Here is a 23,487-nt window from a genome sequence, read left to right on the forward strand (position 1 = left end):
TTTATGTGAGCACATGGCTTGGTTGTCGCTGATTCATGTGCTCTTCTTTCTATTGTCTAGTCCCACCCTCCTTAACCCATTATTAATTAATTATGTTCATCTTTTTGTGTTAATTTACTTCTGCTTATATTCTCTTCATGTCTGCTGTCCTGTGCCAGTTCGTCGTCGTTTATACCCATGTCTTGTCGTGTTTCCAGTTCTGACCCCTTTTAACCTGCCCAGTCCTGTTTGATTGTGTATTTATTTGTTTTGGTAGTGTTTTCCCCCTCGGGGTAGTTTGTTTTGCTGCTTATTTTATTTTTGCTATTAACAAAAACCCATTTTCCTTGAATTTGAGTCCTCGCTCTGTTTCCTCAACCACGATCGTGACAATAATTTGCTCTGTATCTTAAATAATATTAATAATTAAAATAATAGATAACTTAAAATTTACATTTGATCACCCCTATAATGGTCCATACCAGTGGGATTGCATGTTTGCGCCAAAAAATATAAATTCAGCCGTTTGAAACTGGCAAATCTAGAGCACCAACAGATAGCGTAAGTGTTTTGTTCACAAAACATGTTTCTTAAAAAATAGACATTTGTACTGTAGGTGTGCGTAAAACTAGATGCATAGTTTGTATTTGATCATACACTTGCTTCCACACGGAAGTTACACAGTAAAATAAAAAGTATGTGCAGTCTTTCATGGTCATCCATTAATAGGTTTATTTAATATCACAAATGTCATTGAGAACCACTCAATATCTCTCAAAACACTGAAAACATTACAAGTTACAAGTAGGTGATTAATAAATTAGATGTAATTGAATTAAATATATAAAGTTGGTTCACTGAGGTATATTACCGAACATAATTGGAAAACTTGAACCCCCCCGACAAAAAAATACAATTAAACCAAGACATTTTAATGCATAGGGAAAAAAAATTTAAAAATGTTGTTAATAATGTGTGTGTGTTTGCTTCTCTAACAGGTCCAGTATACACAGAGATGATCAATAACTTACTCCAGCCACTTTTAAGTGCTCCAAACTGTCGTCTCATCCGACAGAACGTGTTTCACGCGTTGCCAAACACCGCAAACACACTGATCGGCCGCGCAGCTCACATCGCCGTGCTCGACTCCGAACTCTTCTTGGAGAAGTTCCTACTGGTGGCCGGACTCAATTACTTCAAGTAGATGGCATCATGCTTCAAGTTCTGCTGGAGAGCCAATCAGAGTAACGGTACATCAGCGTTTCTTTTCAGAGTTATATATTTTTTGTCAGTAAATTTGGACGCAAGAAAAAAAAAGCAATTTGAAGATTCAGACTGTAAATCAGAATACATTTATGTAAAATCTGTACAGAAAAGAACATTGTATATTATGAAAAAATAAGGAAACTGACCTGCTGGAGCTCGCCTTAACGAAGCTTTACGACGTAGTAACTTAAACGCTGAATACTTGTAACTGGAGCGTTAATCGTTTGATTGTAAATTCCGTGTGTAGATGATGTCGTTACGACAGAATTTTGGTTGTTCATTCCCTCCAGTCACCGAGCTTCATATCTACTGCGCCGTTCGTAACTTGAAGAGGTCGATATCACTGGAGATCAATACTTGAAGATTATACTTAGTATTTGAGTTTTCGCTTAATCAGTGTTTTCATCTTTCTTTTTACCGACTTATTCTAATTTAATAGTTTGTGTTCGGGCTGCACGATATTGGAAAAATATGTGATGTTGTTGAGTATTGCGATAAAGACATTTCAATATAACACTTCTCTAGAGAAAAAAAATGCAATTTTTATTTATTTATTTAAAATAAACAGGTAAAAGATACAGTTGACGTCAAAATTATTAGCCCTCCTGTGAATTATTTTCCAATAGAGCAAGGAATTTTTCACAGTATTTCCTATCATATTTTTTCTTCTTGAGAAGGTCTTATTGGTTTTATTTTGGCTAGAATGAAAGCAGTTTTGAATTTTACATATCAATATTAATAGCTCCCTTAAGCAATATATTTTTTGATTATCTACAAAACAAAACATAATTATACTATGATTTGCCTAATTAACTTACCTACTTAAGCTAATTAACCAGCTAATTAAGCCTTTAAATGTCACTTTTAAGCTGAACTCTAGTATCTTGAAAAATATCGAGTCAAATATCATGTTTCATCATGATGGCAAAGATAAAACAATCCAGATTTCAGAAATGAGTTAATAAAACTATTATGTTTAGAGATCTGTTGAAAAAAAAAAAAAATAACTTATTTTAATTAGTAGAAATTTTGGGGGAAGATATAGAGGGGGGCTAATAATTCTGGGTACACCTTTCAGCTTATATCAAAGCAGCAACTACTGGGGAGGCGGGGCTAAAGATAATAATGCCCCATATGAATTACCGACGCATAAATTAAATGCCATTGATCACAAATGTCTGTGATGCGCATTTCTGGATACAATTATCGCGATAAGGATATATTGTGCAGCCCTAGTGTGTGTTTCAGCTGTTTCATGTTGTGAAGTGAGAATCTCACTGTGAAATAAGCCAAATCCATCATGTTTTTTACATATGGCGGTAAAACTCATTGTCTTTTTCTGCAGTAAACGGGTTCATATACTGTAAGCGAATGTGATCTGAATGTGTTTACCATTTCAGCCTTAACTATAGTATGACAGAGTATTTGTTTTGTTGATTCACTTGATATGAAACGAGCCATTCACTCACTCATTGTGTCATAGCAAACAAGTTCGTTTTTCTTCCATCGAACACAAGAGTACAGCAGTGTGGAGCTTCGAATACAGTGAGGTATGAAATCGTGACTCAATCAGTCGTTACGACAAATGTTGTTTTTATTTAACTCTTTTGCTGCTGATTGATCATTACACTGAGCATCCATGGATATTCCCTTTTAAATAATAGCATTTCAAGGTCATCGCTACATTTTTGAGTTTGCATGGGTTTTTGGATAAAACTGTCAACAGTTTTATCAACGAAAATGTGTTTTTACAGCAGGGGAAATAAGTATTGAACGCGTCATGTTTTTTTTAAAATGGGAATAATCTTTATAAAGGAGCTTTTAACGTGGAATCAAACCAGATTTTTTTTCGAAACCCAAACTATACAAACATAAAAAAAATAAAAATAAAAAATCTGAAAAAAATTATGTTTAATAAGAATGAAATGACACAAGAAAAAAACTACTGAATGCTTTATGTAAAAAGCTTTTTTGTGATGGCAGCTTAAAAAGAAATTGAAGTCATGGAGGTTAAAGTCACATGCATTGCTCAGGATGTAAAAATCTTGATGGTTCTGTGGGCCTCATTTATCAAATCTGATTTTTATTTTGTATTCTCAATTGGATTCAAGTCAGGTAATTGGCTGGGCCATTCTACAGCATGATTTTTTTTCTCTGGAAGCATTCACGAGTTTTCCTGCCTGTGTTTTAGATCATTGTCTTGCTAAAATGTCCACCCTGCTTTCTTCTTCATTCTCCTGGTAATGTAGTTGTTGGGCTGTAGCAGCGGATATTAATTTTGAGGAAGGGCAGGGGGTTGCTGATTAACTACTGAGAGATTTCAGTTGCTGTCTGGGTTTTCAATGGCTTTCTACACCTTCCTTTCTTCATGTGTACTTTTTCCCCTGCATTATTTATTAGCACATAACTTCATTTGTAAACTAATTAGATTTGTTTTCTTTGCATATATGGATTTCTTTGGTTGCTGTCAACATCTGGTGAAAAAAGTCAACGGCACCTTTAGAAATATGTTTTCTGAGTAAAATGGTGACGTGTTAAATATTTATTTTCCCCGCTGTATGTGAAACCCCTTTTTATGTGAAACCCCATTTTGTTTCAAAAGCACGTTTGACTGTAAATTGAGATCAAGTGTCCCAATGTTGATTGTGGTTGTTTCCCTTTTGTGTTTGATTTACGTTTTTGTGTGCTAATGGTTGACTATGCGTCTGCGCAATGTGAAATGAGCGAAACTGTTTAAATCCCCATGCCCTTGTGTTGACAAGACACTGCTTTTGCTCTTTTCTGATCCATTTTACCATGTCTTATTTCCTACACAAATATTAATATGAAAATTATATAATCAGTCATAATTATAAAAAACTTTCATTGCGTACTTTACTTTTTTTTTTATTTAAAGCCTTTTAAAATACAATTTCTCCTTTGGCAAGTCGGGGTTATTCGACCAAAAATATTACTTTCCTTACTTTTCAAAGTAAAAGATTAGTATTTAGTTTTCTAAAAATTATGTACAAATGTCATTTTTGTTGTTGTAATTGATTAACGATTTTTTTTACTCTATGAAAAACGTCAGCAACTATGTGTGTGCGCATTATGAAATGAATGAAACAGTTTCAAATTTCATGTCCTAGTGTTAACATTGCACTGTTTTTGCTCTTTTCCAATCCATTTTACCACATCGTGTCTTATTTACCACGCTGATAATCATATGAAACCAATATATTATAATATAACAATCATTCATTCATTTATTTTCGGCTTAGTCCCTTTATTAATCCGGGGTCACCACATCGGAATGAACCGCCAACTTATCCAGCACATGTTTCAAGCAGCGGATGCCTTTCCAGCCGCAACCCATCTCTGGGAAACATCCATACACACAAAATTTACACTCATACACTACGGACAATTTAGCCTACCCAATTTAATATAACAATCATAATTACTAAAATCTTTCATAATGCACTTAAATTGTCATTTAAAGCATTTTAGCAACACTTTTTTTTTTTTTTGAGATAGCAAATCAGGGTTAATCCACCAAAAATATAATTTTTTTCCCTTTTTAAGTTAAAAAATGGTATTTAGTCATCTAAAAATGAAGTAAAAAAATTATTTAATGTTGTTATTGATTTACGTTTATTTATTTTTTTTTACTCTATGAAAACTATTTGCGTCCGAAATTGCGTACTTCCAAACTATTTCGTACGGTAAAAACAGTATGCGAGCGGAGTAGTATGTCCGAATTTATAGAATTCGAAAAACAGTATGGTCACATGATCATGACAAAATGGCGAATGTAGCACGCTCGAGTTCCATCCATACTACTGACATTTATACTGTAGAACGTACTTTTCTAACAGCCGAGTAGTCCATTTAAATTCAAATGCAGTACCTACTGTGTAGTAGACAATTTCAGACACAGCCTATGTGTGTGCGCATTATGAAATGAATGAAACAGTTTCAAATTTCATGTCCTAGTGTTAACATTGCACTGTTTTTGCTCTTTTCCAATCCATTTTACCACATCGTGTCTTATTTACCACGCTGATAATCATATGAAACCAATATATTATAATATAACAATCATTCATTCATTCATTTTCTTTTCGCCTTAGTCCCTTTATTAATCCGGGGTCACTACAGCGGAATGAACCGCCAACTTACCCAGCACATGTTTCAAGCAGCGGATGCCTTTCCAGCCGCAACCCATCTCTGGGAAACATCCATACACACCCATTTACACTCATACACTACGGACAATTTAGCCTACCCAATTCAATATAACAATCATAATTACTAAAGTCTTTCATAATGCACTTAAATTGTCATTTAAAGCATTTTATAACACTTTTTTCTTTGTTGAGATAGCAAATCAGGGTTAATCCACCAAAAATATTATTTTTTTCCCTTTTTAATAAAAAAATGGTATTTAATCATCTAAAAATTAAGTAAAAAAAATATTTAATGTTGTTATTGATTTACGTTTTTTTTTACTCTATGAAAACCATTAGCATCCGAAATTGCATACTTCCAAACTATTTAGTACGGTAAAAACGAGCGGAGCGGAGTAGTATGTCCGAATTTATAGAATTCGAAAAACAGTATGGTCACATGATCATGACAAAATGGCGAATGTAGCACGCTCGAGTTCCATCCATACTACTGACATTTATACTGTAGAACGTACTTTTCTATCAGCTGAGTAGTACATTTAAATTCAAATGCAGTACCTACTGTGTTGTAGACAATTTCAGACACAGCCTATGTGTGTGCGCATTATTAAATGAACGAAACCGTTTAAATCCCCACGCCCTTGTGTTAACATGACACCGTTTTGCTCTTTTCTGATCCATTTTACCACGTTACCACATCTTGTCTTGTTTACCGCACTGAATCCTCCTAAAATGCCCAGGATTTGATCTCCTCACTGACGCACATGCTTAGTTTCCCCCACAAAGCTGTTGTTCCGCTGTCTGCTCCTCAAGGTTAACACTTACAAACATCTCATGCCGCCACACCTCGGCTTTTCAGCCCCTTCAGCATCTTTTTTAGCTCTTTTGTTTGTCAGCGACTGGCTTCAGATCAGCGCTGCAATGTCAGCACAGTTTTTTTTTTTTTTTTTTTTTTTTTTTTAGCAGATGCCCTTTCTGTCTCCGCTGAGCTTTTATGTATGTGTCGACTGACGCGTGATTGGTCGGTAAATACGCTGTCATGGTGATTGACACTGATTAAGCCCCGCCTCCCCGCAGCCGAAGGAGCCATCAGGGATAATAACGGCCCATTACCCAACATGCTCTGCTGCACTGGGGTCTCGGCATGCTTGTTTGTTTGTTTGCTGGCTAATGTGGGAGTTTGCTCACACTAGTCAAGCATATTAATTACAGAAAAAGAGCTGATCTGAAGTGTGAACACTGACCAAGGGCAAAGGCATATGATTGTGTGCAAATTACAGCCACTCGAGTGCTGTTAAAAACACCGTATTTGACTCACTGCTGTTATATAATCAATCATAATTATTGGAGTTTTTCATAATATGTATTTTTTTTTGACATTAAGAACATTTGATATATTTTTCTCTTTGTTGTGATTGCAAATCAAGGTTTTGTCATCACAAATATAACTTTTCATCACAAAAAAAAGTTAAAATATTGGTATTGAGTGTTCTAAAAATTAAAAAACATGTCTGAAAACATGCCATTTTTGATATTTTTATATACATATTATACAAGTACAAATAATAAAATAAACAATATATATATATATATATATATATATATATATATATATATATATATATATATATATATATATATATATATATATATATATTTAATGTAACATAATTAATTTGATTACATTTAATTGAATACATTTTAATAATTTTTTGCAAACATAAAACATCAATTTCACAAAAATATTGACAAAACATCTAAATATGTATTTTAAATGTAATTTACTTTATTTGTATTTAAAGTAATTACATTAAAAATTCAATTCAACTGAAATTTTATTTTTGTGAATCAAACACATCAATTTCACTAGGTATTGGCAAAGCATCTAAAATATATATTTTAATGTAATTTAATTAATTTGTAATAAATAAACTACTTTTTGCAAATCATAAAACACATCAATTTCACTAATATAGGCAAAACATTTAAATATTAATTTTATTGTAATTTAATTTGTATTTAATTTAAATTATATTAAATACAATATTTTTTTATGCAAATCATATCAAACATTAATTTTACTAATATTGGCAAAACATCTACATATATATTAAAGTATATTTATTATTTATTTAACTTGTATTTAATTGAATTAATTTGTATTTAATTAATTTGTATTTAATAAAATGTTATATTTTTCATGCAAAGTATATAAACACACCACTTTACGAACATTGGCAAGAATTTAAATATGTATTATTAATGTGATTTAATCAGTCACAATTAATCACAATCACATAATTCAAATTATATTAAATTTAATATTTTTTGCGAATCATATCAAACATAAGTTTATATATGTATGTGTATATATATATATATATATATATATATATATATATATATAGTGATTTAATAAATAATTTATTTAAATTAAATTAATTTGTATTTAATTAAAAACATTGCATAAACACATCAATTTCAGTAATATTGGCAAAATATCTAAATAAGTATTTTTAATGTAATTTAATTAATTTGTATTTAATTTAACTGAAATGTAATTTAATTTAATTTTTTTAATTAAATCACCGTTTTATATATATTTTTTTATATTCTATTTTAATTTAATTTACTTTAACATTTGCAAATATCTGCAGTATTTGACCAGAAAAAAACATTGATCAGGCTACTTACAAATCTTATCTTTCTGTGGATGAGCATGTTTTTTGGATCCCAAACATATAATTTCACAATCCAGTCCCGAAATACGAAGTCCCGTCTGGTTGAACGTGCTGTTGAGCTCAGAAATACGGTGTGTCAGATTTGGTATATTAAAAACAATCATGAATTTCATAACAACATTTCAATTAACATTATAATTTCCAGTGTCTTTAGTTTGATAATATCAGTAACAGATGTCAACAACACACAACTCTCATTCAACAATCATGTTTTCAGACATTTAGTAGTTTCCTCAATTTACAGCCATTTATTTCCAGCATACGTTTGTGTTTTCATCCTGTGTATTAAGCCATGAATGTGAAAACAGACGACGATGTGTTCACTGTGAGACTGTAACGTGTTCGTATGGGTTTGTTTTTTCTCCAATGTGTATCATCACATCTGTGCCAACGATATTCTGATGTTTTTTCTATGTTTGCTTTAATTGCTGTGTGTCCTCTGTAGTAGCTTATGCCCAAATATATAAATAAGTATATATTATGTGTACATTAAGAGATATTACATTATATTATGATCAAATGAAGTATTACAATAAATAGTATTCTTCTTTTAAAAGTAGACTCTGCCTCTTTGTTTGTTGTTGTGTGATTATTGTTTGATTAGATGTAGCCCGTTTAAAAAAAGGATGAGTTTTATTGACCAATCGTGTCAGATTTTCCATGATTGGTTAGGTTAAAACAAACTTAGTTTTGATTGTTCTGTTAGTACATTTTATTTGAACGCTACCATACAGACTGTCTAGGTCAGGAGTCACCAACCTTTTGGAAACTGAGAGCTATTCTTGGGTACCGATTAGTATGAAGGGCTACCTGTTATTAAATCACACATTTTTCTTAATTTACTTTTAATTATATGTAATTATTAATAATTAATAATATTCATCTTTGTGAAGACATTGATCATGTTAATGATTTCTCTCAGTAGTTGTCAACAATGATTTAACAAGGTAGATAAATATCAATATGCAACACTTCATTTGTCTGAAATTGTTTTTAAAGTTTTTTTTATATATATATATAACTTAAAGTAATTTTCAAATTTACACCAATGCAAGTGTGATTAAAAAAGAATACCTATAAAAATATTAGATGCAGCTTACTCTTATGTGGTGCTATGGTAAGCTATTTTCTAGAAGAGGCCTGCGGGTAACTCATATGAACCTGACGGGCTACCTGGTGCCCACGGGTACCATGTTGGTGACCGCTGATCTAGGTCAAATTCAAAGAAACTCTGGTACAGTTTGATTAAAATATGAACACAGACCAAAAGCAAACAAAAAATGTATTGTGTGCTAGCGTGGTACTTAATTAAGACTTTGTTATCTTTATATGTACAGTTGAAGTCAGAATTATTAGCCTTTTGATTTTTTTTTCTATTTTAAATATTTCCCATATGATGTTTAACAGAGCAAAGAAATTTTCACAGTATGTCTGATAATATTCTTTCTTCTGGAAAAAGTCTTATTTGTTTTATTTTGGCTATAGAATAAAAGCAGTTTTTAATTTTTTAAAAACCATTTTTGGGACAAATAATCTACAGAACAAACCATAGTTATACAATAACTTGTCTAATTACCCTAACCTGCCTAGTTTACCTTATTAACTTAGTTAAGCCTTTAAATGTCACTTTAAAGGGTCACGAAACACCAAAACACATTTTTTTGAGCTGTTGACAGTCGTATATGTGTCCCACACTGCTAAAAAAACTATTAAGACACCTATATTTCACTAAAAAGTGTAAATTGGTTGTTTTTGCGCTATTTCAAGCAAATTCGTACTTCTGGTTTGAAACAAATTTTTGAAGCTGCGTCACGGTCATGACATAATAGCGTGTATTCCAGCGTGCAGACTGGGCGTCTGTGCCAGAGTGTGTCTTATTACGTCTTACAGTGTGATGCATTAATGCATGAGTAAGGCTTGGTTCAAACCAATCAGCGCGCTCTATTGTGCAACTTCATTAATATTCATTACTGTCACAGTGTTTAGATGACAGAGACACCGCATTGTGTTGGCAAAACAAGCGTGAAGTGTTGCTTTTATAGTTTGCTGCAGTTAAGTTTTGTTTTCATTTCCTCTCTGTGAGAGCGCAGCTGGAGTCACATGTGGATTAACAGTGTACGCGACGCGCGACAACAATAACTTACGTGTCTAAGGAGACCATTGTTTACCTGAGAGCTGTTCTCATCTGCAAATGCTGGGATCCGGATTCGCTTGTAGTCTCCTCTTAATAAAGACGCGGCTCTAGTTGCTGGTGATTGTCCTGTCTCTACAGATTTGGTAAGTGAGCGACCAGTGCTCTTTGTTTATTCAGTTTGTTCGTATTGAACTAAGTTAACTATTGCACCGAGGGTAAACATGTTAGCACCACAACCAAACTTTAACCTCGTGTAGGGTTTTCATCGCATTTTGTGACCGGAATAACACTTTCTGACGCTACCTGCCGTGTGCATATAAGTTTCCGGGAAATGCTGAGTTTTTTTTCTCTCATTCGCCGTGCGGTATCAAACATTGCATGAAAAATACACGCTTAGAGCAGTTCCTCGAATCAAATATCTTGTTTGTCGCGAGGGGCATGAATGAATTCCCTGAATCAAAGAGCCAAACTGCAGTTAAAGTCCAACATTTAATAATTTGGCAAATAATTAGACTACAGATGTCCATGTAGGTTAAACACCATCACTTTCTCCTGTGTGTGTATTTTGACTCTGAAACTCGCGCGTGCACAAATAGACACTCCCACACCATCGCACTTTAGTTCCTCTGACACTCCCCCCTAAACAGAGCTGGACACGCCCACTTTTCTGACTTTTTCCAAAGTAGAGGTGTGAAAACACCCTGCTGAAACGAGGGGGTTTCATGGCCCTTTAAGCTGTATAGAAGTGTCTTGAAAAATGTCTTGTTCCTAATGTGAACTGTCCTTTATTCTAAAAATCTGGCATTTGCATTTATAATTATCCAATAGGTTCTCAAATCTGACTGGCTCAGAGGTCTTCTTTAGCCATGCAACATTCTACTAGTGTCACTACGAGGACTGATTTAATAATTGTATCAGTTCGTCTGCAGCACTTCTCACATATTACTAGAAATGTAAAAAAAAAACTACTGTATTTGTGCAAAACTATAAATTTACGAGCATTTAGATGTAATCTTTAATTATCAAATATGAGGTTTACCTAAATAGATTAGAATAGCCTTACCACAGACACTTCTTTTGGAATCTACAGCTGACTTCTACGTACGTTTCTATAATGGTTAAACATGATTCTCTGTTTATCTGTTCATCTGCCATTAGTTTCAGAGCAAATAGTTGATAGGCTGAAGGCAAACATTGTCATAAACAATAATAACAACATCGTGAGTTACAATCTTAAAAGTGGAATTTCCCATTTTATTTAATGACATTTCTTTTATGTTGGCCCTGTATTCATTCGTCTTCATTACATTTATATTTATTTAATAAAATTCTTTCTCAAACATTTGAACTAAAGTTGTAAATACAATGAGAAATATGATCATTTATGTAATAATAATACTAATAATCAAATAAAATACTGCTGACTATAAATGTACAATTATTTAGATGAAATGCATTTCTTTTGTCTTCATAAATAGAATCTACTTATATAGATTTGCCTATGTGAAATTTAGTTTCGGAGTATCCTTACCACAGTCACTTCTTTTGGAATCTACCGCTGACTCCTATGTATGTTTCTATAATGGTTAAACATGACATATGATTCCACGCGGTTTGGGCTGTTCACACTGTCATCACCAGAGTCACATGAGGGGGAAAAAATCCGATTCGTGCCACATTTGCCTGCAGTGTGAACGTAGCCTTATATCGTCATATTTGACTTTTGTCAAAGCCCTACCCAAAAATGTCTATTCTCACTTAGTGTGTTCATCACATCACTTGTTAAAAATAAATTAGCATTTCATAACGACTCGCGTATCCCAATAACTTGACCTTGAACTGAAGGAGGATTGCACGATTCAAAGCAAGACAGTAAGCACTGTGCGCTACATTCATTTCACCCCATACGAAATCCAAAGAGATTCCCAGGTATTAATGAGACACAAGCCCGACGGCTCCCGACGCAAAACACTGCAAATCCGCTTAACGGTCTTGCGTGCTGAGAAAACAGCCGTTCTCGTGCAGCCGTGAGCCATCAAACCAATCAAAGCCTGCCAAAAATGTGATTCCTACTGATGTCCTGAGGAAATGCACTCATATTCTGGAGCACGTTTAGAAGAGTCATTTCTCTTTGCTGTCAGCCTGTTTGTCGTTTAACTCAAAGATTTGGCATCGTGGGCAAGGAGACTCAGGCTCAGAATCGAATCAATAACGGCGCCTCCTCCCCTGACGGGACCCTCAGACAGATGGCAGCCATTGAGATACGCACCGATACAATAAAGCTTTTCATTCATCACTTATCAAGGAAAAACAAGCTGGAAAATGAAACGAAACAAAGACGGCGAGCCCCATTTACCATCGGCGTTTGATCCGGGTCATGTGGATTTCGAGAAAGTCCTCTGGGACCAATGCAATTCTGCTAATATTGGTGGGGTTTTTTTCCATGTAGCTTGTGGGCGGAAATGATTTTTGTCATTAAATCCATCAGCGGCTCTGATTGAGAGAGTATTCATTAGTTTGCGAGGCAGTGTGGGAAGCACCTGGTCATTATTAGTCCCTCGACGAGCTTTTTCAAGGAAGCCATTGTCAATAAATGAGAACTCCGACTGGAGTAATTAGCATGCTATAAATCCAACTGTGCGGGCAGTACCGGCCTTTCTAAAGGCCTCATTGGATATGTGACACCAGCGAGACAATGATAGAAAGATTATAGTGGACAAAAGGAGGAAGGAGTGTTGCTTTTATGGAAAATATGTTGACTGTAAGTATCAGCAGATGCAGTATCAGTCTTGGTATATCACTATCTATGCATTTTCAGTAGCTACAGCTTGTGTTACTGTGCATGTCTAACCAGAAAAATGCAGTCAGAACTTAAAACAAATTAATTTAAGATGTGTAGACAGAAATAATGGCATAATATTTAACATTTATTTATTTACTAATCATAATTTGGTTTCATATGCTTGCGATTTTTCCTTTTCAATGTTTTTTATTGAAAAAAAAAAAAAGCTTATTCACTTATTTATTAAAAGAAACATTTAAAAACTTATACAAAATATTTTAAAAAAGAATATAATAAATTTTAAATAGTAAAATACATGTTAAAATTAACTTTTAATAAACAGAAACTTTAAATAAAAAATATTTTTTTAATTTTACTACTTTACTTTTTATTTGCTCTTCAAAAAGCTCTTGCTATAAATAATGCTAAAATGTTTTTTAATTTATAATTTTTGAACAAAGTTTAAAAATACAGAATAGTTTTTTTTTAAAACAATATACATATTTTAATTTTGACAAATTTGGCATATCATCCATGCTGAACAAAAAAAAAACTAAATGTAATAATAATAATAATAATAATAATCAATATAGTTTAATTTTATAACAATAATAATAATAATCAATATAGTTTAATTTTATAACAATAATAATAATAATCAATATAGTTTAATTTTATAACATTATTTTTAAATGGGAGGAAAAGATTGAAATTTAATATATTTAATAAAATTTAATAATCTACATTTTAAAATAAACTTTAAACTAAAAAAGTAAGATTTTAATTGACTTTAAAAGGGAAATATATTTAATTTGAATAATTTACTTCTTTGCTGTTTAAGCACTTTTAATAATTCTGAAAATGATTGACTGTTTGTTTGTTTTTATGAACAAAGTTTAAAAAAATGCATAAAATGTTTTTTAAAACAAAATAAATATTTTGTAGCCACTTTTAACAAATTAGGCATATCATCCATGCTAAATAAAAAAACTTAAATATTTAAAATATATTTAAAATAATAATAACAATAATTTATACAATTTAAATAAATATTAGTATTTCTCAATTCTTCAAACTCAATTTCTAAACACAAGGAAAATATTGAAATGTAATTATTTGATATTTTTATAGTTTTAAAACTTAATTTATGAAAAAATAAATAAAATAATATATATATATATATATATATATATATATATATATATATATATATATATATATATATATATATATATATATATATATATATATTTCCCCCTTTTTGTCACTTGAATGTGCATCTTAAAATTAGGAATGTTATTGACGTTTTGAAATCAGCAAAGTTTATATCCACCAATTTTTATGCTAATTTTCCAATACATTAATGCCACATTCATAATAACAACAACTTGTGTGATATTTTATTTTTTAATTTGCTTATTTCACAAGCAGCAAATACAGCTATTGGCATCAGACATGGTATAATCATGTTTATTAAGGCTTGAGCTGAATAATGCTTTGATTTTCCATCAGTTCATAAATAAGTATCATGACTTCATTTGAGTCACAAAGATTACTTTTAAAGTAGTTTTACAAGAACCAAACATGGTCCCCGTTTTCTTCCTATACACACAAAAAAGAAACATCCTGCTAAGTTTCTTAATTTGCTAGCAGCTAGCTCTCTGCAATTCCCACATGGTCGCCCACTAAAGCTAAGCAGGGCTGCGCCTGGTCAGTATCTAGATGGGAGACCACATGGGAAAGCTAGGTTGCTGGGGTTAGTGGGGCCAGCAGGGAGTGCTCAACCTGTATTATGAGTGAGTCATAACGCCCCAGTATAGTGAAGAGGACTCTATACTGCTCAGTGAGCACCGTCTTGTGGATGAGAGGTTAAACTGAGCTCCTGACTCTCTGTGGTTGTTAAAAATCCCAGAATGTCCTTCGAAAAGAGTAGGAGTTTAACCCCGGCATCCTGGCCAAATCTGCCCCTGTCCATCATGACCTCCTAACCATCCCCTATATCATAATAAGCTTCATCACTTTGTCAATCTGCTGGTGTGTGGTCTGGCACAAAATGGCTGCTGTCACGTCATCCAGGTGGATGCTGCACACTGATGATGGATGACGAGATCTGGCCAGAAATGTCTAACGCACTTTGAGTGTTAGAAAAAGCGCTAAAGAAATGCAATGAATTCTTCTTATTATTATTATTATCATTACTATTATTATATGTGTGCTCTACAGAAAACAAAACTCACAGTAAAGCTGAATATACAAGGTAGATTGTTCACATTTGGCCGAGCTATTTCTTTGAATAAACGTTACACAGCATAAGGATCCAAACACCTTTTGACGTTTTCTGCAAGCAAACAGATGAAGTCTGCAGGTATGACACGACTTAATACAAAACCCATTCTGCGCCGTGACATTCCTTCACACAAAGCTACTCTTCAATCGGCCTGTTCACAAGAGCTTGACACTCCAAACACCTACAAGACAAGAGGTTTGACAAGAAACGAAAGCCAGCGGAGAAATCAATTGTCCATCACGGCGCACATCCTCCTGAATGTTGCATATTGCTTTCTGCCACGTTTTCTTCTTTTTCCTGAGGGCTTGTTCTCAGCTGAAGATGTACACTTATCAACTATGAATGTGGCCATCTGTGCTTTGCAGATGTGTTTGCCTTATGAACACTGTTTCAATGTTCAAATAAAGTGTTCAGCTTAAGAGTCAGCTTGTTGGAAATTTCTTGCTACAGGTATGAAACATACATCGAATCATGTAGTTTGCAACATGGACTCAGGGCCGGCGCTTCCATAGAGGCGACCTAGGCGGCCGCCTAGGGCGGCAGAATAGAGAGGGCGGCGTCCCCAGAGCTACCCTCGCCACCCGCGCCCTCATCCGCGTCTAGGGTGGCAGAATAGAGAGAGCGGCGTCCCCAAAACTACCCTCGCCACCCGCGCCTCAGTTATATCCGCGTCTAGCGCGGCAGAATAGAGAGAGCGGCGTCCCCAAAACTACCCTCGCCTTCCGCGCCTCAGTTATATCCGCGTCTAGCGCGGCAGAATAGAGAGGGTGGCGTCCCCTAAACTACCCTCGCCACCCGCGCCTCAGTTATATCCGCGTCTATGGCGGCAGAAGAGACCGCCCCGGTTTCACTTTAGGTTTGAGGGCGGCGTGACCGTCCTTTGCCTAGAGTGGCAGTTCAGCTTGCTCCGGCCCTGCATGGACTCATTCTGAAAACGTAGCCCTATATATACATTCCTAGAGAGAGCAAAATATGTACCCAGAGGTACGTATGGCTGCATTTTATCCTTAAAATGAACGCTTTGGGGCAGGATGAAGCTGTTCCTTTTACCAGCTGACCGCTTACCTCCGTATGGACGGCTTTTCCGCTGTTACCAGTCTGCCCAGTAGCTCCCCATGTATGTCGGCGGACTTGAGAGGGGTTGACCACCATGACAGAGAGGGACTACGGCAAAGAACGATTCCAGAAAGCAGGTAAGACAAAAACAAAAGCCAAAAAAAAAAAATGAACAAGTAAATAACGGGGTAAGAATGTGGTAAAATCTGAAAACGTGGTAAAAACCAGGCGAGGGCTTTTCTTTTTCTGGATCTCTTTCGAAAACACTGTCAGTTGGGTTTAGGGAAGTGAGTGGGCGAGTCAATTGGTGCTTTTGAAAACACTATTGATTGGGTTTAGGGAAGTGAGTGGGCGAGTCAATTGGTGCTTTTAAAAACACTATTGGTTGGGTTCAGGGAAGAAGGAGGGTGAGTTAGTTGATTGGTCAGTTAAGGCAGCCTCTGTTGGATGTAAGCAAGAAGAGCAGGGGCTACTGGAACTCACGAAAGAAATTTAAGATCTAAAAAATATGTACATAACGACCCCGGGTGGATTTATGAAAAGAAAAACTGCAAAAAAAATGTACCCCCTAAAACGTATTTGGTGCTCTCCAGAAATGTATACAGGGGTACGTTTTCAGATGATTCAGAGATATTTTTACAGGCCCCTGACACACAAATTGGACATCTAAAAATCAGAAGCAGAGACTGTGCTGCCCTGCATCAATGGTGTCTATGCTAAAAAAAGACAACAGTCAACCTTGTTTTAAAACACAGTAGGAATAAGCAGGAATATTCTAGGGGGAAGGTGAATTTCACCAATCGTCCACCGTGGAAACCACCAAAAACATCAGTTTCCGCACTGGCGAACAGCTCTTGTTTTCTTCAGAAGGCGTGATGTGTTCACTCTCACCTCAGTGTCTCGTTCTCTCTTGCGCAGACAGATATCGGTTCTTTGTGTTAACAGGAAGTCGAGTCGTCTGCCTCATTACCTGGAGAAAGCCGTTAAATGGTCCATTATCAAAGGCGAGAGCTGCTTTCCTGCAGGATGAGAGACGTGGCCAGACGTTACTGGAGATCTGCGGTCTGTCTTTCGCAGAAATCAGATCACGGCCTCACATGATTTATGCTCAACCAAATCTTCCACAATCCGTAGAATTTGCTCACATACAAGTATCAAAACATTAAATGTTTCTTTTCTTTTTTTAAGTGCATTAAATGAATATCAAAACCTGTTTAAATGTAGTTCCAATATTTTAAAGGAAATTGGAAATTGAGTATCCTTTGACTTCCATTTATTTTCTCCTAGTATGTTTCAATGTCTAAAAATGTATCTAAGAAGTTTCATTTTTGAGTGAACTAGCTTTATTATATTTTTCATAAATACTGAAATAAAACTCAGAATATGGTTGCATGGTTTTTTTTTGGGGGGGTTTTGCATTGGGGCATTTCCCTGCTGAGAAAAAAACAGCTTAAACCAGCCTAAGCTGGTTGGCTGGTTTTAGAGGGGTTTTCAGGCTGGTTTCCAGCCTGGTTTAAGCTAGTTGGTTTTAGCTGGGCTCCCAGCCTGGCTATAGATCAAGCTGGTTTTAGCTGGTCATCTCCCAGCCTGACCTAAGACCAGGCTGGAAATGGCTGAAAACCATCCCCTCTAAAACCAGGCAGGTCGACCAGCTAAAACTAGTTAACCTGCCTAGACTGGTTTAAGCTGTTTTTTTTTCAGCAGAGTTATGAGTAAAACACACTGTCATAAAAAATTTAGATGGTATTTTTTTTTTCAATCCATTTTAAATATGACTGGAGCGTTTGCTTTGTTTTCAGTTGTGCCCCAGGAAATGTTATATAACAAAATAGTTACGTTTCCTTGTGAGATCAAGCTGCTTCATTCATTCATTCATTTTCTTGTCAGCTTAGTCCCTTTATTAATCCGGGGTCGCCACAGCGGAATGAACCACTAACTTATCCAGCACATTTTTACGCAGCTGATGCTCTTACAGCCGCAACCCATCACTGGGAAACATCAACTCGCACACACACTCATTCACACACACACTCATACACTACGGACAATTTAGCCTACCTAATTCACCTGTACCGCATGTCTTTGGACTGTGGGGGAAACCGGAGCAACCGGAGGAAACCCACGCGAACGCAGGGAGAACATGCAAACTCCACACAGAAACACCAACTGAGCCGAGGATCGAACCAGCGACCCAGTGACCCAGGACTATCAGGCTGCTTATGTAGCATAATTTTAAAGTCAGATTGTATTCTCTTTTTTCACTAATAAACAATTTATTTTCAATCTCCAACTCCTCGAGATAGCGTATGCTGCGTTTTTGTGTGGATCATGATTAAAGTGCAGCCGTTGTCTCTATGAAATCACTGTACAATGAAAAAAATGATTTATTGAATTTACAAAAAAATAAATAAAAAATGTAAGTGGTTGCAAACTATTTATATTGGCTATAATTAAAGAAACTAATTACATTTAGTAATGTTTACCTTCATTTGTAAATGCAGCTCATATAAATTGTTTGCAACCACTTACCTTAAAGAAAATGTAAACAAACTGTTTGCAACCAGTTAGCTTTAAAAGTGCATCCAATGAATGATTTGTTTCAGTGTAAACTCAGGGATTAGGCAAATAAACACACATAAACATTTTATTTTGGTTTCCAAAAAAATCTAAATAAATAAAGATATTTTTTCCTTTCAAGGATTTATAGATATCTCCATAATCGTCAGTTCTTCTTTCCTGCTTTGTTTTCCACCTTTGGCTTCATTCCTGCAGAAGGATCTAAACGATCTTACATGTTTACAGGTCGCATAATCTTCATTTCCCAGCAGCCCGTTCTTTTAGAAGCACCATGTTGGTGTGTTTTGCAACAGTCCGCCTGGTCTGTCACGTATGATGGATGCAGAAACGCATGGCAGACTGAAAGCCAGCTCCGATGGGAAAACACAGACAGACCCCGAAGCTGCGATTCATATTAATGCTAATAATATTGACCTCAAAATGATTTTTAACATTTTTTAAACTGCTTTTATTCTAGCCGAAATAAAGCAAATAAGATTTCTCCAGAAGAAAAAATATTATCAGACATACTGTGAAAATTTCCTTGCTCTGTTAAACATCATTTGGGAAATATTTTTAAAAGAAAAAAAGTTCAAAGGGGGGCTAAAAATTCCGACTTCAACTGTATATCATGACATACATTCACATATATTAATATGCACATACATAAACTTGCATGCAATAAATAAATAAATAAATAAAAAAGCCAAATGCATAAGATTGCTATTTCTCTTCCTATTACGATTCACTTAAATGGGGATGTCTTTATATTCCCTATATGTCAACAACCCTTCCTGAAATGATTTATTTTCATCCTCAACATAAATGTCAGTTATTCCATAACTTGAATTTCTTCAATTAACTTAATCAAACCACTGCTTAATTTTCAACGTTGAGTCTTTAAGCCAGTTCCTTATAGTCTTTTTCAATGTCACTAGAAGAATTGCAAATATTGGTCACTTCTGGGGACAATATCCTTAACATCTCACATAAATAAAAATAATGCAGTCCTGGGAACTAACTCTGCATCCAAACACCTCAGAAATAACTCAAATCTCTTTAAAACCTCAATTTAACTTAGTTTATAATTGAGAATGAATAATATGTGCTGTTTACCGCCACTAGATGGTGCTCAATATCTCTATCTATCTGTCCAGGCCACTGACCTCAGTACACACACGCACACACACACGGAGACTCCAGGTAAAAACAAGTCTAGAAACTGAAATTAAATAAACATTACGAACGTTACTGGTCAAAAATAATAAATGAGCTGCTGCCATCATATGATTAAACTATCAATATTCTGCAGAAGTTTTGTAATATTTCATTCTGTTTCATTTAGTTTTCAGCAAATCGTGTGTTCATGTGTGTGTTTGTGTTTGTGTGTATGTGTAGTGGGCGCCGCTCTGACCTCTGGATGTGTACAGGTCACGTCTCTGCTTTGCTGACATTCCTAATGAAAGCTGAGAGCATTTCTAGCCATCAGCGAGGAGGAGAGCGGACGGAGAATATCGATCTTCAGACATTTAACAATTTACCGTATATCTGCCATCCTCCAGCACAGCTGCAGTGGACGTTCCCTCTTCTCATTCCTCCACAGATCATCGAGACCTGAAGAAACTTCTGGAAGCGCAGCAATATTTGTCCAAAGATGCAAACGACAATGGTTCTTTGCACAGATGTGAGCAGGTCTGAACTTTGTATTACCCTGAAAGTAACATGAAATCAGCGACAGCATAGTAATAAGCATCAGATTAAATATTAATAACATGCGTACAATGCAAGCAAATTGAGGAGACAAATATTGCCGTACAATACTACTTTTGGACGACATAAAATACTAATTCCATACATCACTTGGTTAATTGAAATATATTAAAATAAAATATTTTCATAAAACAGCCAAAAGTCTGATTATTTATGATGGAGCCATAATACATATGATTTAAAAAATGCTACAAAACATGCTAACGGATGAAAACATGTCGGTAGACAGAAACATTGATTACATTTATCAAATCAAATGTTAGAAGCATCCAGGAAATGTGCTAAAACATGCTAGCAGGGAGGTAGATCACACTGGAAATGTTTAAAAAAAAAAAAAAAAAAAACATCTCTACTAAAAAAACAGCTTAAACCAGCCCAGGCTGGTTTTAGCTGGTCAACCAGGCTGGTTTTAGAGGAGTTTTAGCCATTTCCAGCCTGGTCTTAGCTGGTTAGGCTGGGAGATGACCAGCTAAAACAGGCTTGACCAGCCTAGCCAGACTGGGAACCCAGCCAAAACCAGCTATGTCCAGCTCAAACCAGGCTGGAAATGTTGGAAACCAGTCTGGAACTGGCCAAAACCCCTCTAAAACCAGGCTGGTCAACCAGCTAAAACCAGCCAACCAGCTTATTTTCAGCAGGGATTTTAAAATTAATTTTCCTGAAAGACCGCAATGAATCATTCAGATCCACAGGTATGCAAAATACAAACAAAGTAACAGCATTATCCAACATTCAACTACTGCTCTCCCTTTATCCACCTCATCCATGTGGTGTTTAAGATGATCAGGGAGTGTGTGTTGGGCCTGTAGGGTGTTTGTTGATGTGCTGATTATGAAAATGATCTCAGAAAGAGCTCCACACTCAGATCTGCCCATATTTTCAAGGTGAACCGGCTGGTCAGCGGGGCAGTTAGGAGGAAAAAGCGAAACCCCTGCGTCTACATCTTATACACCCACCAATCAAACATAATATTCCTCTCCGCCTGACTATATGCTAGAGGTTAACATGTCCTCTTGTGTTCGCGGATGAGCGGAGGATGGAGACGGAGCAATGGAGGGGCGGAGGACGGAGCAAAATAGAGGATGAAATGGAGTGTGAAAGAGAGAGTTGCCCCGAAATCTTGACCCAAATACAAACGTGTGACACACAGCAGCCATTTTAGCAGCGTTTTCACACCGGGTTGGTCCTCAAAGGGTTTTGGCATATGTGCGCTTGCAGGCTGAGTGCGGAAATGAAACGGGATAAATGTGTGAATTTGTGGCTCATATGAACATGAACCATCTGTCCAAAGGGCAACTAGTGCTCACAGTGGCCGTACCATGCCTCATAATGTTGCTAATATGATGTAATATTGTTTTCTGAGCTTAATATGGCTCATACTAGCTACTTATTGAACTCTAATTTGAGGAAGTGTTCAAAAGGAAAAGTGTATTCAGGCTTAACTATAACTTCATTCAGTCATACATTTTCTGATGCTTTTCCGGGGCCGGGGCAGCAGTCTTAGGAGAGAACCCCAGACTTCCCTCTCCCCAGACACTTTCTCCAGCTCCTCCATGGGAATCCAGAGGTGTCTTTAGGCCAGATGAGAGACATAGTCCCTCAAGCGTGTCCTGGGTCTTCCTTAAGGCCTCCTCCCGGTGGGACATGCCTGGATCACCTCCCTAAGTGGATGTCCAGCATATTGTTAAAGATACCATGAATTTAAAATATTTTTTTTTAGATGTTAGTATCAGTTTGATTATTATGTTACATGTTAGAAAATGCTAAAACATGCTAGCATGTCAGATAAATCATGTCTGAAGCATGCTAGAAATGTGTTAAAACAAGCTAACAGTTTGATAATCATGTTAGAAGCGTGTTATAAATGTTCTAAAACGTGCTAGCAATTTAGTAATTCATGTTAGAAATGTGCTAAAACAAGCTAACGGTTTGATAATCATGTTAGAAATATGCTAGAAATGTGCTAAAACAAGCTAGTTTGATATTCATATCATAAATATGCTAGAAATCCGCTAAAACAAGCTAATAGTTTGATAATCATGTTAGAAGCATGCTGGAAATGTACAAACATACTAGCATGTCTGATAATTCACGTGGGAAGCATGCTAGAAATGTGCTAAAGCAAGTTAACAGTTTGATAATCATGTTAGAAATACGCTAGAAATGTGCTAAAACAAGCTAATAGTTTGATAATCATATTAGAAGCATGCTGGAAATGTGCAAACATGCTAGCATGTCTGATAATTCACGTGGGAAGCATGCTAGAAATGTGCTAATATAAGCTTTTCAGTTTGATCAGTTTGATAATCATGTTAAAAGCTTGTTTTAAATGTTCTAAAATGTGCTAGCTATTTGGTAATTCATGTTAGAAATGTGCTAAAACAAGCTAACGGTTTGATATTCAAGTCAAAATATGCTAGAAATGTGCTAAAACAAGCTAATAGTTTGATAATCATGTTAAAAGCATGCTAAAAATGTGGTAAACAAGCTAGCATGTCTGATAAATCATGTTGGAAGCATGCTAGAAAAGTGCTAAAACAAGCTAACAGTTTGATAATCATGTTAGAAGCTTGTTATAAATGTTCTAAAATGTGCTAGCAGTTTGATAATAATGTTAGAAATATGCTAGAAATGTGCTAAAACAAGCTAATAGTTTGATAATCATGTTAAAAGCATGTTAAAAATGTGGTAAACAAGCTAGCATGTCTGATAAATCATGTCGGAAGCATGCTAAAAATGTGTTAAAA

The 23,487-nt window shown here is 35.3% G+C and overlaps 1 protein-coding gene and 1 long non-coding RNA gene across 3 annotated transcripts in view; one reads left to right on the plus strand and one right to left on the minus strand.

The window, feature by feature from the left end:
• fam135b (family with sequence similarity 135 member B) overlaps positions 1-3,885 on the plus strand; it is a 78,423-nt gene extending 74,538 nt beyond the window's left edge. Inside the window, exon 20 of one of the 2 annotated variants that reach the window (XM_087295277.1) lies at positions 978-3,885. In XM_087295277.1, the coding sequence (XP_087151403.1) occupies positions 978-1,183 (206 nt within the window). In that variant the 3' untranslated portion in view covers positions 1,184-3,885. The remainder of the gene's footprint in view (positions 1-977) is intronic. The other variant, XM_087295276.1, reaches the window with a different exon arrangement.
• Positions 3,886-20,717: 16,832 nt separating this feature from the next.
• Positions 20,718-23,487, minus strand: part of LOC141378993 (uncharacterized) — a 136,728-nt gene continuing 133,958 nt past the window's right edge. The window contains exon 4 of the long non-coding RNA XR_015516407.1: positions 20,718-22,401. This is a non-coding gene — a long non-coding RNA (uncharacterized LOC141378993). The remainder of the gene's footprint in view (positions 22,402-23,487) is intronic.

The sequence above is a fragment of the Danio rerio genome, chromosome 19 (genome assembly GCF_052040795.2).
Source record: "Danio rerio strain M-AB ecotype USA chromosome 19, GRCz13ab, whole genome shotgun sequence".
Lineage (NCBI taxonomy): Eukaryota > Metazoa > Chordata > Actinopteri > Cypriniformes > Danionidae > Danio > Danio rerio.